The sequence below is a fragment of the Mandrillus leucophaeus genome, unplaced genomic scaffold (assembly GCF_000951045.1).
Source record: "Mandrillus leucophaeus isolate KB7577 unplaced genomic scaffold, Mleu.le_1.0 Scaffold16, whole genome shotgun sequence".
NCBI lineage: Eukaryota > Metazoa > Chordata > Mammalia > Primates > Cercopithecidae > Mandrillus > Mandrillus leucophaeus.
In genome coordinates, this window is record NW_012101587.1 from 5465413 (window position 1) to 5479185 (window position 13773).

Sequence of the window (13773 nt, forward strand, 5' to 3'; positions counted from 1 at the left end):
GTCTAGATAAAATGCCACATATTATAAATTATTTTACTAACTTGACTTGTATCTGTCTAGACTGCCCATATGAGGCCGAATGTATAAAGCATTTTAAACAGCTTCAATGAGGCATAATTGACACACAAAAACGTCCATTTGGTAAGTTTTGTTATTGATGAAACCCTGCCACAATCAAGATCATGAATACAACCATCACCCCCAAAAGGACTCCTTTTAACTTCCCGGTTCCCTGTTCATCCCTTTGTCAAGCCACCACGCTTTTTGTCACCATTATATTAGTTAGCATTTCCTAGAAATTTATGTACCTACATACTTATGGTATGAATTCTCTACTGTCTGGACTCTTTCTCTCAGCATAATTATTTTCTGACTCATCCATGCTACTATGAGTATAAATACTTCATTTATTTTCATTGCAGAGTAGTATTCCATTATACGGGTGTACCAAGTTTGATCCATTTGTCTACTGAAGGACATTTGGGTTGTTTCCATTTTTGGCTACTACAACAAATAAATCTTCTCTGAGCCTTCACATGCAGTCATTATATGAACATATATTTCCTCATCCCTTGGGTAAATCCTGGAGGATGATAGGTATATGTGTATAATACGGTAGGTATATATTTTGTTTTGTAAGAAACTGTCACACTGTTTCACAAAGTGGTCTGAACATTTTACATTCCTACCAGCTATGTATGACTTACTTCAAATCCCTGCCAACACTTGTTGTAGTCAACACTTTACACCTGCATTCCTCCGAGGGTGTCAAGGATCTTTCCATGTGCTCACCTGCCATACCTTTATATTCTCTGGGGAAGTATCTGCTTCAACTTTTTGACTTATTTTTAAATGGTTGTTTGCTTTCTCAGGATTGTGTTTTGAAAGTTCTTTACATATTCTGGATAAAAATTATTTATAAAATTGGTCACTTACATGTACTTTCTCTGTCATTTATCTTAAGTCTGTTTACAGTGCCTTTTAAAGAGAAGTTTTACTTTGCAAAGTTTTCAATTTATCAACATAATTTTTCAGGTTATTTTTTATTTTATAAATCAGGCTACTGATGTCATATCAAAGAAATCATTAATCCAAAGTCAGAAATAATTTTCACCTATGTTTTCTTCTAGAATTTATATAGTTTTAAGTTTTACATTTAGATTATGATCATTTTGAGTTAATTTTTGTATACGGTACAAAGTATGGGTCAAAATTCATTTTCATTGCACATAGATAGCCAACTGCTCCAACATAGAACGTTGAAAAAACTAAATTGCCTTTGCTCCTTTGTAAAAAAAAAAAACCAATTCACCATGTAGTATAGGTCTATTTCTGTAATCTCCATTGTCTTCCACTGACAAACATTTGACTATCTTGATGCCAATACCAGAAGAGTTTCATTACTGCAACTTCATAAGAAGTCTTGACATCAAGAAGTGTAAATCCTCCTATCTTTCCCAATGTTGGTGACTTATTTCAAGCCTTTGAATTTCCATATAAATTTTAATATCAGCTTGTCAACATCTCTAAGAAAAATAGCCTGATGGAATTTGGATTGATCGATGAGAATGAAATGGAAATCCTAATAATAATAAATTGTCTGATCTATAAACTTGGTACATCGCCCTGTTCAGGTGTTCTTCAATTTCTCTCAGCAGTGTTCTGACGTTTCTACCATTAGGGTTTCACACATCATTTGTTAAATTTATCTTTAAATATGGTGCCTTATTTAAAAACAATTGACAAATAGATGCACAGGTCTATTTTTGGATGCTATTCTGTTCTATTGGTCTGTGTGCCATCTTTGTACCCCCAAAATACAATTATGATTACGGTAGCTGTATAAATAAGACTTAGGTAGGTAGTATAAATCTTCTACTTTTAATAATATAAGTCTAAGTGGTCAAGCAATTTAAACATTTTGTTCAAAATTAGCTGGGCACGGTGGCAGGCGCCTACAGTCCCAACTACTCTGGAGGCTGAGGCAGGAGAATGGCGTGAACCCGGGAGGCGGAGCTTGCAGTGAGCTGAGATCGCGCCACTGCACTCCAGCCTGGGTGACAGGGCGAGACTCCGTCTCAAAAAGAAAAAAACAAAAACAAAAACAAAAAAAGATTTTGTTCATTATGCAAATTCCCTAATATATTCTGATGTCTCCTTATTCCATTCAATCTAAGTGTTTATAAAATGTTTTGGCCTTATAACTCACTGCTCTTTTGTTTACTGTAATAGTATTGGTAGGTGTCCTCAAACTATTCATTTTTTCATAGATTCTGCTGATATTTGAAGTGGGGTAAAAGGATGACATCATGAACTCCACTGCCTAAGTCAATGGTATAAATTAAAGGTCATCTAAGACCTCTGAGCTTCATTTTCTTGGTTTCGTAGTTTAACATAACCTCTTTAAAAACTCTGTTTAATGTAGCTCATTTTATTTAAACTTACATGAAAATCTTTATGTGACAAAATTTAAATTTAAAAACAATCCTTCTAAAGAATAATATCATATATATTCTCTATAGTTCACATTAACCTAGTATTATATTGTAACAAATTATAAATGGTCTTTTCATATTTCCTTTGACCATACAATAGATTACACTGTGTAATATTAAGCGAGTTTGAATTATATACAGGATGACAGGGAAAAATATAATGCTACAAAAATATCATGGTACATAAAATCCTATGCTAAGCAAGGCTCACACAACTGAGCTCTTGATAGTTTAAGTTCATGTCAATTTATACAACCACAGATTATTCAAATCTGTATATAATAGTTAATTTGTAACTCATCAATCAGATACATGTTCAATACTATCACTCTAATACATAATTTGGTAATTCTTCTTCTCTTTTACAGGTAATTTCTTCGGGAAAATACACTACAGAAATATAGAAGGAGTTTTGTATTTGTTAGTCTCAATATGTAGACAAAAATATAGACCTGACTTCTAGATTGTAAAGTTTGAAAGAAAATATCACACATTTGAAATAAGAATTTAAGTTTGCTAAATATTTGCTAATGGTTTGAAGATGACATACATTATATGAAAAGATATATACCTGTTAAGGAAAAACTGATGGCAGACTGATCAAACAGGTTTGGTGCATATTGGTAAAAGTGCTGCTTTAAAATCTTTTGTCATTTCAAAGGCAAAAGGACACAAAAATCTAAGTAAGATATTGACTATTCTCAAACAATGTTATCTGTAAGTCAACAGGGCTACCTGCACATGCGCTTTTCCAAAAAGCAGAAAAGGATGAAATTTCCTTTCCTCCTATTTCCCTCTTACATAACAGTACCTATCAGTTTAAATTGTGTGGCTTTTCACACCTTCTGTTACAAGCAGTAATCTTGGCTCAAATCACCATTAAGAAACCTACTGCATCTCAGGCCCCATTGATAAGGAAAGCCAGAGGATGAACAGCAGAAGGGCTGTTGTCATAGTGCAGTGTCCTTTGTGTGTCAACTGTCCGTCAGATGGGCTGACCGCGTCTCACGGAAACACACACTCGCATTCCTCTGGGCGGGCTGGTGGTTATTAAGCTGGCCAAGACTGTTCAACCACACGTGAGGATCTGCTCCTGTGCCCTTGAATCAAGGGTCCCTGACAGGTGATAAAAGTAAATCTCAGAATGGAAGATGTTTTGTGTCAGCTCCCTGGACAGTCTGTATTGCGGTGAGGAATTATTTACACCATTTGGAGCACTTTTGATACCTATCCCTTTCCAAGCTGATTATAATTTGCGTGGGTACTCTGTGGTAAAAAGGTAAACCATGTCAAAGAGGAATACATCAGAGAAATATAGATTTCAAATGCACCATACAAGTCTGGCCTTGGGCGAAAAAGGTTGCGTGTTGCTTAAATATTTTAAATCCAGCATAAAAGTTAAGTGCCTAGACTGAGTTGTGCTTAGCTGTTTTGTTGAAGCAAACGGTCTTAAGAACTGACTTTGGTGTTAAAGAATCATGTTTGATTTGTGCTACAGAGGCAGATAAATGCCAAAAAGACAGATACCTCTGTCTGTGAGACATTGTCCTATATGGTATAAAGTTAATAGCAAAGTAATAAGGAGCCTCTGGACCTGACATAAAATATAAAGTTGTGCCAGCTCAGTGCAGGCTTCCTGATCGATCTATCACTGGGAGTGCCCGTGATCACAGCATTCCTGTCTCCACTGCGATGGGCACTGACCTGCCCACTGGCAGAGGTGGCACAGCAGTCTGTTGTTCCCTGGGGCCATACCGGGTGGGACAAGGTGAACTTCGATGGCATTTAAACAGTAACCATTTGAGCACTGATAAAATGAAAACATTAAGAATAAAAAAGCCCTCAAGTGCATACTGTTACCATAACTATTTCCAATTTCCAACTTCGTCACAACAGTGGTCAAGAAAAATTGCCACTAACTGGGCCCCTCCTGTTATCTCTTATGCTGAATCCTTAAGCCAGTGGATTAAAATCATGCATGCACAGGTGGCTTCTATAAACTTAAAATGGACTTTGTTTTCAAAGTTTAGTTTATGTTTCCAACATTATGCTAAACATTGAATTTCCCATTAACTCAATAATTCATACCCCTTTTGAAAATCTGAATGATATTCACACATCTAAAAGGAATGGCTGGCATTAGTTTGCATTGATCTTGCAATGGGCAATGAAGCTACTTGTACCTAACTTGTTAAATACAGCATATCAAGAATCATTAATGTACCATAAATCACACATTTTATGTATTTTAATTTCATGCCATTTTGAGTATGACTGACAAACTCAACCATTCTCATGAGACCTACAGAAAAGTAGGACATTTAGTTACCAATTTTGTCATCAAGTGACTTACCATATGAACTAGGACACATTTTAGAGTAAAAAGTGGTTCCATTAATAATTACAAGAAACTACCATAAATCAGCACTGTCCTAGGCACACATAAATTAGTATTATGAAAATAATTACTCATAAGACCCATTAGATTATATAAAGTAGGTAATACAATTTGATAAATGTTTAACACTTTTCATCCTTAAGTGTTCCTGATATGGTTTGGCTGGGTCGCCACCCAAATCTCATCTTAAATTCCCAAGTTGTGGGAGAGACCTGGTGGGAGGTAACTGAATCATGGCAATAGGTCTTCCTCAAGCTGTTCTCCTGATAGTGAATAAGTCTGACAAGACCTGATGGTTTTAAAAAGGGGAGTTTCCCTGTGCAAGCTCTCTTCTCTTGTCTGTCGCCATGTAAGATGTGCCTTTCACCTTCCGCCATGATTGTGAGGTCTCCCCAGCCAAGTGGAACTATTAAGTCCAATAAACCGCTTTCTTTTGTAAATTGCCCAGTCTCGGGTATGTGTTTATCAGCAGTGTGAAAACGGACTAATACAGTTCCTAATCAAGGAATCTACTTTATTTCAATGAAATCACCAAGAATGTACATAATGGAGAAAAAAAAGTCCTCTACAATGACCATAATTAACTCTTATGTTGCTTTTTGATGTCTTCTATTTTTAATACCAAGAACAATTGAAACAGCATTGACTTCAAATCCTATCACAGATGGATTGACAGACAGGAGGGTGGGGAGGGAGACAGGGAGGTAGGCAGAGAGACAGAGAGGAAGGGAGGGGGTAGACATGTAGCTATCGAAATAGGGAGGCGGGTGATTAGCTACTAGGTGGGTAGAGAGAATGACTGAGAGGGAGTCTGGCTGACAAAGACTCCCCATTTTCCACCCACGAGGCCTAAGGCAGAGATTTGCCGACAGAGAAGATAGTCTCCTGTATCTCTGGAAGCCAACCTGCTGTTTTACTTCTACTTAACATGAATTCACTGAGGGTACCTGCTTCTTGAAATATGGAATATGTCTACATTTTAAATATATAAAAACAGATGATTTAAAATCGTATGTTATTCGACTAGAATTATCTGTAGACCTTCAAGTGCACAGATGTTACAAAAATTAAAAAGGAAAGTAATTGACGACATCAAGAATTGAGGTTGGGGTGTCTGCCGCCTTGCCATCCTTTCTGCAGAGAAGGGGCCAGTGCAGACGCGGAACTGACCTGTGTGCTGCCGGCGATGCTTGGTGAGGGCGTGGCGGGTCCCGCCGGCAAAGCCGCAGAGGTCACACAGAAACGACTTCTCGCCTGTTGCAACAATAAACAGATGAGGGACTGCGGAGGTCACAGATCATTAAAACATATCTATCAAGGCTTTCAGGGTTACTAATTCCTCCAATCAAATGTTTCCATGTAAATATGTCAAATGGGAATGAAATTACCACTGCGGTTTATTGACTGTGATAAAATCTGAAAAGCACCACTGAACATAATTACATACTTGTCAGACCCATAAAAATTAGCTTTATTATCAATGGAATGGTTTTGTACAACTTCATTTCTGGTAGATGTCTTCCAGATGGGGCTGCTTTATGCACTTGAACAGTTTTTATGCATATCCTGATTTTTTACAATTCCCATACATCTGGCCTTTCTGAGCTGGGTAAAGATTGCTTGGAATAGTTAATATACAGTATATATGGTTCTGCTTAAAGAAAACAGATTGAATTTTCCAACAACTTAAGGATATTGAATTGGTTCTACCTGATTCTATTAGGGTCTTCCTTAATCACTTCCTTCTTAATAATATGAATTAAATGGTTTCCTTGAACATGCTGAAGATCCCAAGTAACAATAAAATCTATATTAGTACCAGTAGCAATTCCATGCTGTTTATGTTTCTCGCTTTTACGGCATAAAAAAGAAAGTCTGGGGATTGCTAAAGAAATTGTACAAAAATTCATACTATTCATCTTTAATGATAGCTCTGGATTGGAAACCTTTGCAACACTTAGGGACAGATTTGGCAGACTTAGTATTTGTTAAATGTGTGCAAATGCTCATTTTTTTAAGCACTTTTACACAAGCTAACATTTGCCCTACAGTTTATAAATGCAATCTATCTTTCCACTGCAGCATATTTAGGCAGTAAGTGCTGGCCAGCTAGGCAGATCATCCCATAAGACTCACAAAGAAAGGCAAAACAGAAGAAAAATGCCAACCTTAGAGAGATTCAGTGAAATTATAAAATGCTTTTCCAGAAATAAAATAAATCATGTGTATCTATCTTTACCTACTTTACTCATTTAGACATTTAATGCAACAAGTCTTTCAAGAGTTTGGCCAGAGTCAGGCTGTGTTGTTCCCAATCCCTGTGGTATATCATAACAGAAACTTAACTGGTAGCACTTTGCAAATGATAATTGCCTTTTTAAGGTTCTAATAAATAGCACATATAGGGAGAATAACTTCAGTCATCAAAAGAGTCTTCCCTTTACTTAAGAACATTACTGGCTTTTCTACTTTCAATGAACAAATATACTTCAAGAGAGTTTTAACCAAATTATGCTTAATCTAATTTCGTAAGGGTATGTTAAAATGTTCATTATTATCATTTTAAAAATAAGGCTGAATTTAACTATTTTTGCTATCTTTAGTTTCCTATTTTGCAGCTAAGTTTATTCCTTGGTATTATTATTTCAATATAGAAAGAATAGAGTAGATGGGCTGTAAAGAATAGTTTAATTATAATCACTCATTTAATTATTTAATCGATTTGAAATAAATCTTTCTAACTAGCTGTATTATCAATTAAATAACACTGAAAGTAGACTTTTTTTAATCCCACAAGACAATTTGCTCGTTAATATTAACACAGTTTTCTATGTTGAGGCAAAATCGTTCCCTCCAATCAATTCCTCATTGCAGGTCCATGGGTGCTGCCTGCTGTGCGTATGAGGAGTGTGTGTGCAGCACCACACACGCATCTGGTGGTGTGTGCTAGTGGCAGTGTCAGTGCCGTATCATTCAATAAGCAACATTTCTAATGAGGAAAGCGCAATCTTAGGACTTCTGGATTCAAGTATTCTTCCTTTCTGTCATTTATGAACTTCTTTGTGGCCTGCATCTTGTGAAATAAAAACATGAACAAGCATAGAAAATCCCTCTTAAGATTTATATTTTCTACATGCATAGATGCTGCAATTTACATATATGCTGTATATATTTTTATATATTTTTATTCCCTTCCCTATCGTAAGATTTATACATACAAAAACACAAAATTATTAATTTTCTATGTGATTTGATTCTCAATACATTAGTGACCTTGATTTTTTTATGTGTACGATTTTATTCAGGATGTTAGTCTCCAATGGATATCATATTTGCCTAGGTGGCTTGATTTGTTTTTCATTCTAAACTCAATTTTCACTTGCCATTTTTTTTTTTTTGGAGTGGGTTGGGGTGTTAGGGTTGATCAGCAGCCAAATGGAGTGTTTTTTGAGAAAAAAAATTTTAAGAAAAAAACTAAAGGTAAAATTTCCTGAATTTAGAGGGGGTTCATTCAGCATGCCCTATTTATATGATAGCAGAGATATAATGGGAGACTTCTTTTTGTAACAACTTGAATTAGTTTCAAGTGTGCCATTTTGCATTCAAATGTAGAAAGACACGGAAACTAATCCTTTATTTTCTATTAGAAAACAGCCACTGTCCCCTATCTCTCATTATGGTGCAGACTACAAGACCTAACAACAAAAATCTATATTATTGATCCAGCCAAGTCTCCACAATTATTCTTTAGAAGGAAACGCCGACGATAAATTACATCTGCACTGGCTTTTCATCTGCTGTTCGATATAAGTGATCTCTCAGGGCAGGCTGGAGACCTTAAATCGTCAACACCCTTGTCAAGGAAGCTAAGGAGGCCTGGGCTTCCCACAAACTGCTTGAGAAGAACTTTTAACCTATGATTTCTAACAATAATACAAAATTCTTGGCAATCAGAAGAACATTTTGGAATGCTGATTAAAATTTATTATTTTTTCTTCCCTGAAACAAAATACATTCTGAGAGGTGTAAAGAGAAAGAAGACCAAAAAAATATCAAACAGCTCACAGGAATGTGGCCATAGTGCTAGAGAGAGAGAGACTCAAATATAAGCTTGTGAGGAAGTTTTGGGCCCACTAGACTTAGACTATGAAAAAGAAATCACAAACATCACAATAGGGTCTTACTGGGATTTACACTTACAAGGGCCCAACTGGGAGTTCTGGGACCACCCCTATCAAAGATGCACTCTCAGTGTTGCTTCGCCTGTCAATTCACGGGACTTCCACACCCTCTGTTACATGTTCTGATGTGAAATGTACGTGAATTTGAACATTTTTAATAATTTCCAAAAAAATTACAGTAGCTAAAAGTGGATTAGTGTCTTTGTATCAATTATCAAAGTATTTGTATATATTATCAAAAACTCTTGGATCTGATAGTATCCTCCTCAGAAGAAATACTAGTTTCTTAAAATGGTACATAAGAAACCAAGATTCACTAATGGTCAAACATATTATGGAAATTCGTTTACATCAGTAACAAAACACAAGACTAATTCTCTTTGAAAACTTAAACTCTCCATATGACCTTCTATGAAGATCTTCTAAAAAGATGCGTTAAACACATACAAATATATATACATATACATACACCCACCATAAATGAGCTTCTAAATATAAACTTATTTTATGTAAACACATTCACACGCAAGCACAAATGTCACTTTACAATTGCCTTCTCCCTGAAAAATAATGAAATGATACTATACCTATAAATATACAATTACCACAATCTTAAAGCAGGACATCATTTCCATTGATTACTATGAAGATGGGATAATTAATGCCTCTGTCCCCACAGTCCACCCAGTCTACCTCTGCCCAGCCTCATGGGACAGGAAGGCGGCGCGGCACACCTGTGTGCGTCCTGTAGTGGTCTTTCATGGCGGAGGCTGTGAGGAATGAGTAATGGCACGTGGGCCAGGTACATTTAAACGGCTTTTCTCCCGTGTGGAGTTTCATGTGGTTGTTCAGGGCCCACTTCTCTGTGAAACTTCTATCACATAAGTGGCATGTAAATTTCCTGCATGAAGGAGAGAGAAAACAGTGTAAATATGGCCCGCACACCAGCACCGAGGGCCCCAGGCAGTGCGTGTGCGAACCCGGAGGTGCGGTGCGCATGCAGCCTCTGCGAGGAGCACTGCAGGCCTGGTCTGTCATGTCTGTATAACCAGGCATTGATTTTTCTGTCGAGGCCTGGCACTTCAGCCATTTATTCTCTGCTTTGCGGTTGGGCCCAACGGGTTTGAAAAATTCTGTTACAGTCCAGTCACCCCTGAGGCAAAAGTGAGAATAGATTTCACCTGTACAGGCCTACACCACTTATCCAGGGCATGGGCTGTCAGAGCAAAGGCTAAATGAAATGCTATCCATACTCAACCACTCCGACAAGCCCTGCTGTCTGCTGGTGTGCGGCTAGTACGGCTGGAGCAGGGACGCTGCTGCACGCACCCGGCGGCCCTGCACCACTAGGCTGCAGGGAAGAAAAGGCAAACCCCAAAGGTGTTTCCTGAACCAGGGGTCCTTCTGTGTGACCATGTGGGTACATAAAAAGGTTCCTTTGATAAGAATAAAAATAGATCATAACTATGCATTTTTATAAAATCAGTCTTTGAGAAAAACAAACCTTAACTATTTCCACTATGAAATAAAATACTGAAAATAACAAATTAGTATTTATACAATATTTCAGGTTTACCATTTAAGACCTTATAATACCTTTTTTTAATAATAAAGGAACTCTGAACCATCAGCAGAACCTTGAATACTTCCTCCGTTTGATCTTCTGCCCCTGTTCAATTGCATTCATGAAATAGTTGCTAACATTTACTTTATGTTTCCAATATGAGTTTAAAACAATCCCTGTATCTAATAAAACACTGTCCAGTTAATTCAGAATAATGAACAGTCAAAAGCAAAGTAAAACTCAATAATCAACAGTAAAATATTATAGCGAGTTGACAAGCACGATGCCACAAAAGATACCGTCTGGCAACTTGGGTTGGCTATCATAAATTTTAGCATTTTAATGCAATCAGAACTATGAGTTTAATATTATCTGTGCTTTAAATTATGATATGAATAAGGAGATGTTGAGTGTGTACTTTCACATAGAGTCTTTAACCATGCTTTTACAAATTTCCTTTGCCCCATGATGGCTGATAAAGAATCCCAGGGTCCAAATAATTAACTTTCCTATTTTGAGGCAAATGTGAATTACCTTAACAAATTCATCACTTGGAATATCACAGATTTCTATGAATCAAATTATAAAATTGTCTTTTATAAAAATCTGTCTTTTATTCTATATAGTTATATTTTTAAAATGTAGCTCTTAAGTGTAATAGAAATAAAAATAGTTAAATATTTAAGAATTGCTATATAAGTTAAATGCTTCATTAATATTAAAATTGCCAATTTATTTATTTATATAATATATGTAAAGAGATACACTATATTTACACCCATTAACATGGACTAACTTTGAATTTACTATATCATTGGATCGTTACTTACTAGTACTAGAGAATGACAAATATAACTAAATACTTGGAAATGCACTGTAAAAAAAGATCATGTCCGTATATCTCTTTGACGGGTCTTCATGCATTTAACATTTCAAAACCATGACAGGGATCTTATTTCCAAGATAAATTCCCCTATCTACTTATTTCTTCATGTATTTATTGTGGCTCTAACCTTCTCCTACAAGAAACAAATAAGGAGGTTAAGTAGATACTATCTTTTAACAAATAGTTTCTCCAGACTGTATTACAACTTTATGAATGACAAAATAAATCCCTCATTTTTACATCTACTGTGATGTACATTTAACAAAATTACATCTATGAAACCTCAATATATGTACTCTATTATTCCTATGTAATAAAAATGTTAAACTAAAGCTTGTGCCTGTCGTGAAATGACAAAAGCCAGATAACAAAGAACTAAGACTACCACTTGACTTTCAGGAAACCTCATGTGTTCTACAATTTGCTTTACGAAAATAAATAAGTTCATTCTGGTGCTTCAAAAAGAACCGGTATTACCTATGTGAACTGTCCTTATAAAGATCAAGACGTACTTAACAATGGGGTGTTTCCTGGAACTACACAAATTCTGAGTCTCAAATATTCTAAAATATTGGCCTTCACACAGCAACTCAGTAAGACCTCTACCATCACCCAAGGATCCTGGTCCTCCTGGGGACCAACAGGAAGTCTATCACGAGGAACCTCCCGGGCGAAACCTGAGCTAATAATGCACACGGCTCTGTCTTGCCGGGTGAACCCTGCAAGAAGAGGGACATCAGTGTGTGTTCTGGCTGGACAGCAGAAACACCTGAACACCCACTGTCCCCAACACACTGTTCCACACAGCACAGAGAAATCAAAGGAAGAGAGGAGTCAGGTTTGGCTTTCAAGGAAATTATAGGCTACTAAGAGAAAAATCATTCACAAAAATAAACTTAATGCCAGAAAAAAAATTAAATGCCATTACACATTTAAAAGAAGAGCAATTAGCAGGGCAGACAGATAAGAGAAGGCTTCCCAGAGGTGGCATTTAATTTAGACATTTAAAAATAGGTGACAACTGGAAATGCAGAGCTAGCTGGGAGGGTGTCAGAGACGGGAGATGCACAGTCCCAGGGCTAGGAGGCAAAGGTGCTGACAGGCCTCGCTGGCTGTGACTCCTCCTCGCCTGCCACCCCCACGGAGATGCCCCTCCAGGCACCAGGGATAGGGCCAAGACCTGTGGCTTACCCGAGGCTGATTCAATGTTTTCAATGCTTTTCTATCGCCACATGGTGGACTTCCCGGAGAGATTTCTTGCATAACTGAATTTACAGTGTATTAAAGAGGTCTGTTTTGCAAAAGTTTGCTAGTGAAGATTGTTTTATAGGTCAGGTGAAGGATGTACAAAGATGAATAATTAGTAATTACGTAAAGATTACCATCTAAGAGGGTATATAACACAAGCATGCATAAGAATATGATGGTATATGGTTCACCCTTGTTCTTGCAGCCCAGAAAATTGAAGCCCAGAAGAGAGAGCTGGGCTTCAACACCATTTGCAGTTCTTAGGTAACAGCGACTCTGCAATGCTTACTACAAGTTCAAAACGCCAAACAGTGCTACCAGAATTGAAATGAAAAAGGGCAATTTCTTATCTTCCCTTTCCTTGGACTTCACTAGATGTTTCTCTTAGATATAAAGAGATCTTAAAGGTTTCAAAAGGAAAAAAAGTCACAAGCAAAAGAAATCAAAATGGATCCAGACTTATCAAGAGCAACATGGGTAAACATTAAATGTTCTACATAATACCTTTAGTGTCCTCTCAGCAGGTGTTTTCATTACAGAGTTCCTGGGACTGAGATGTCTATTACACTAAACTTTTGGAATAAGGCCCTTTCTCATGCAGGTAGCTATGATATGGAAGTCAATTAAGAGTTAGTCTTCTAGCATAAATTTAAAAGAATTCCTTGGTTTTTTTTTTGTTTGTTTGTTTGTTTTTTTTAAGAGCCAGGGTCTTACCCTGTCACCTAGCCTGGAGGGCAGTGGCATGATCATCGCTCACTGCGGCCTCGGGACCTCCTGGGTACAAGCAGTCCTCCTGTTGGGATTACAGGCTTGAGCCACCTCGCCTGGCAGGATTTCTAAATTAAATAAGGGGTTCCTAAAATTCTAAGCACTTTTTCTAGTATTCTTGAAATATTTATGAGAGGTTTCTTTCTTTAATACTATGTGTGTTGTTTTTTCATTAGCACCCTACCAAATGTGGGCTGACTCTGGCCTTAGCTCAGCTACCTGCTAAAATCAGG

General features: G+C 37.0%; 1 protein-coding gene across 1 annotated transcript in view; it reads right to left on the reverse strand.

Moving 5' to 3' along the window:
• ZNF407 (zinc finger protein 407) overlaps positions 1–13773 on the reverse strand; it is a 481203-nt gene that overhangs the window by 191628 nt on the left and 275802 nt on the right. Inside the window, exons 5-6 of the mRNA XM_011975887.1 lie at positions 9809–9975; positions 6064–6147 (exon numbers count right to left, since the gene is read on the reverse strand). Of these exons, the coding sequence (XP_011831277.1) occupies positions 6064–6147; positions 9809–9975 (251 nt within the window). The remainder of the gene's footprint in view (positions 1–6063; positions 6148–9808; positions 9976–13773) is intronic.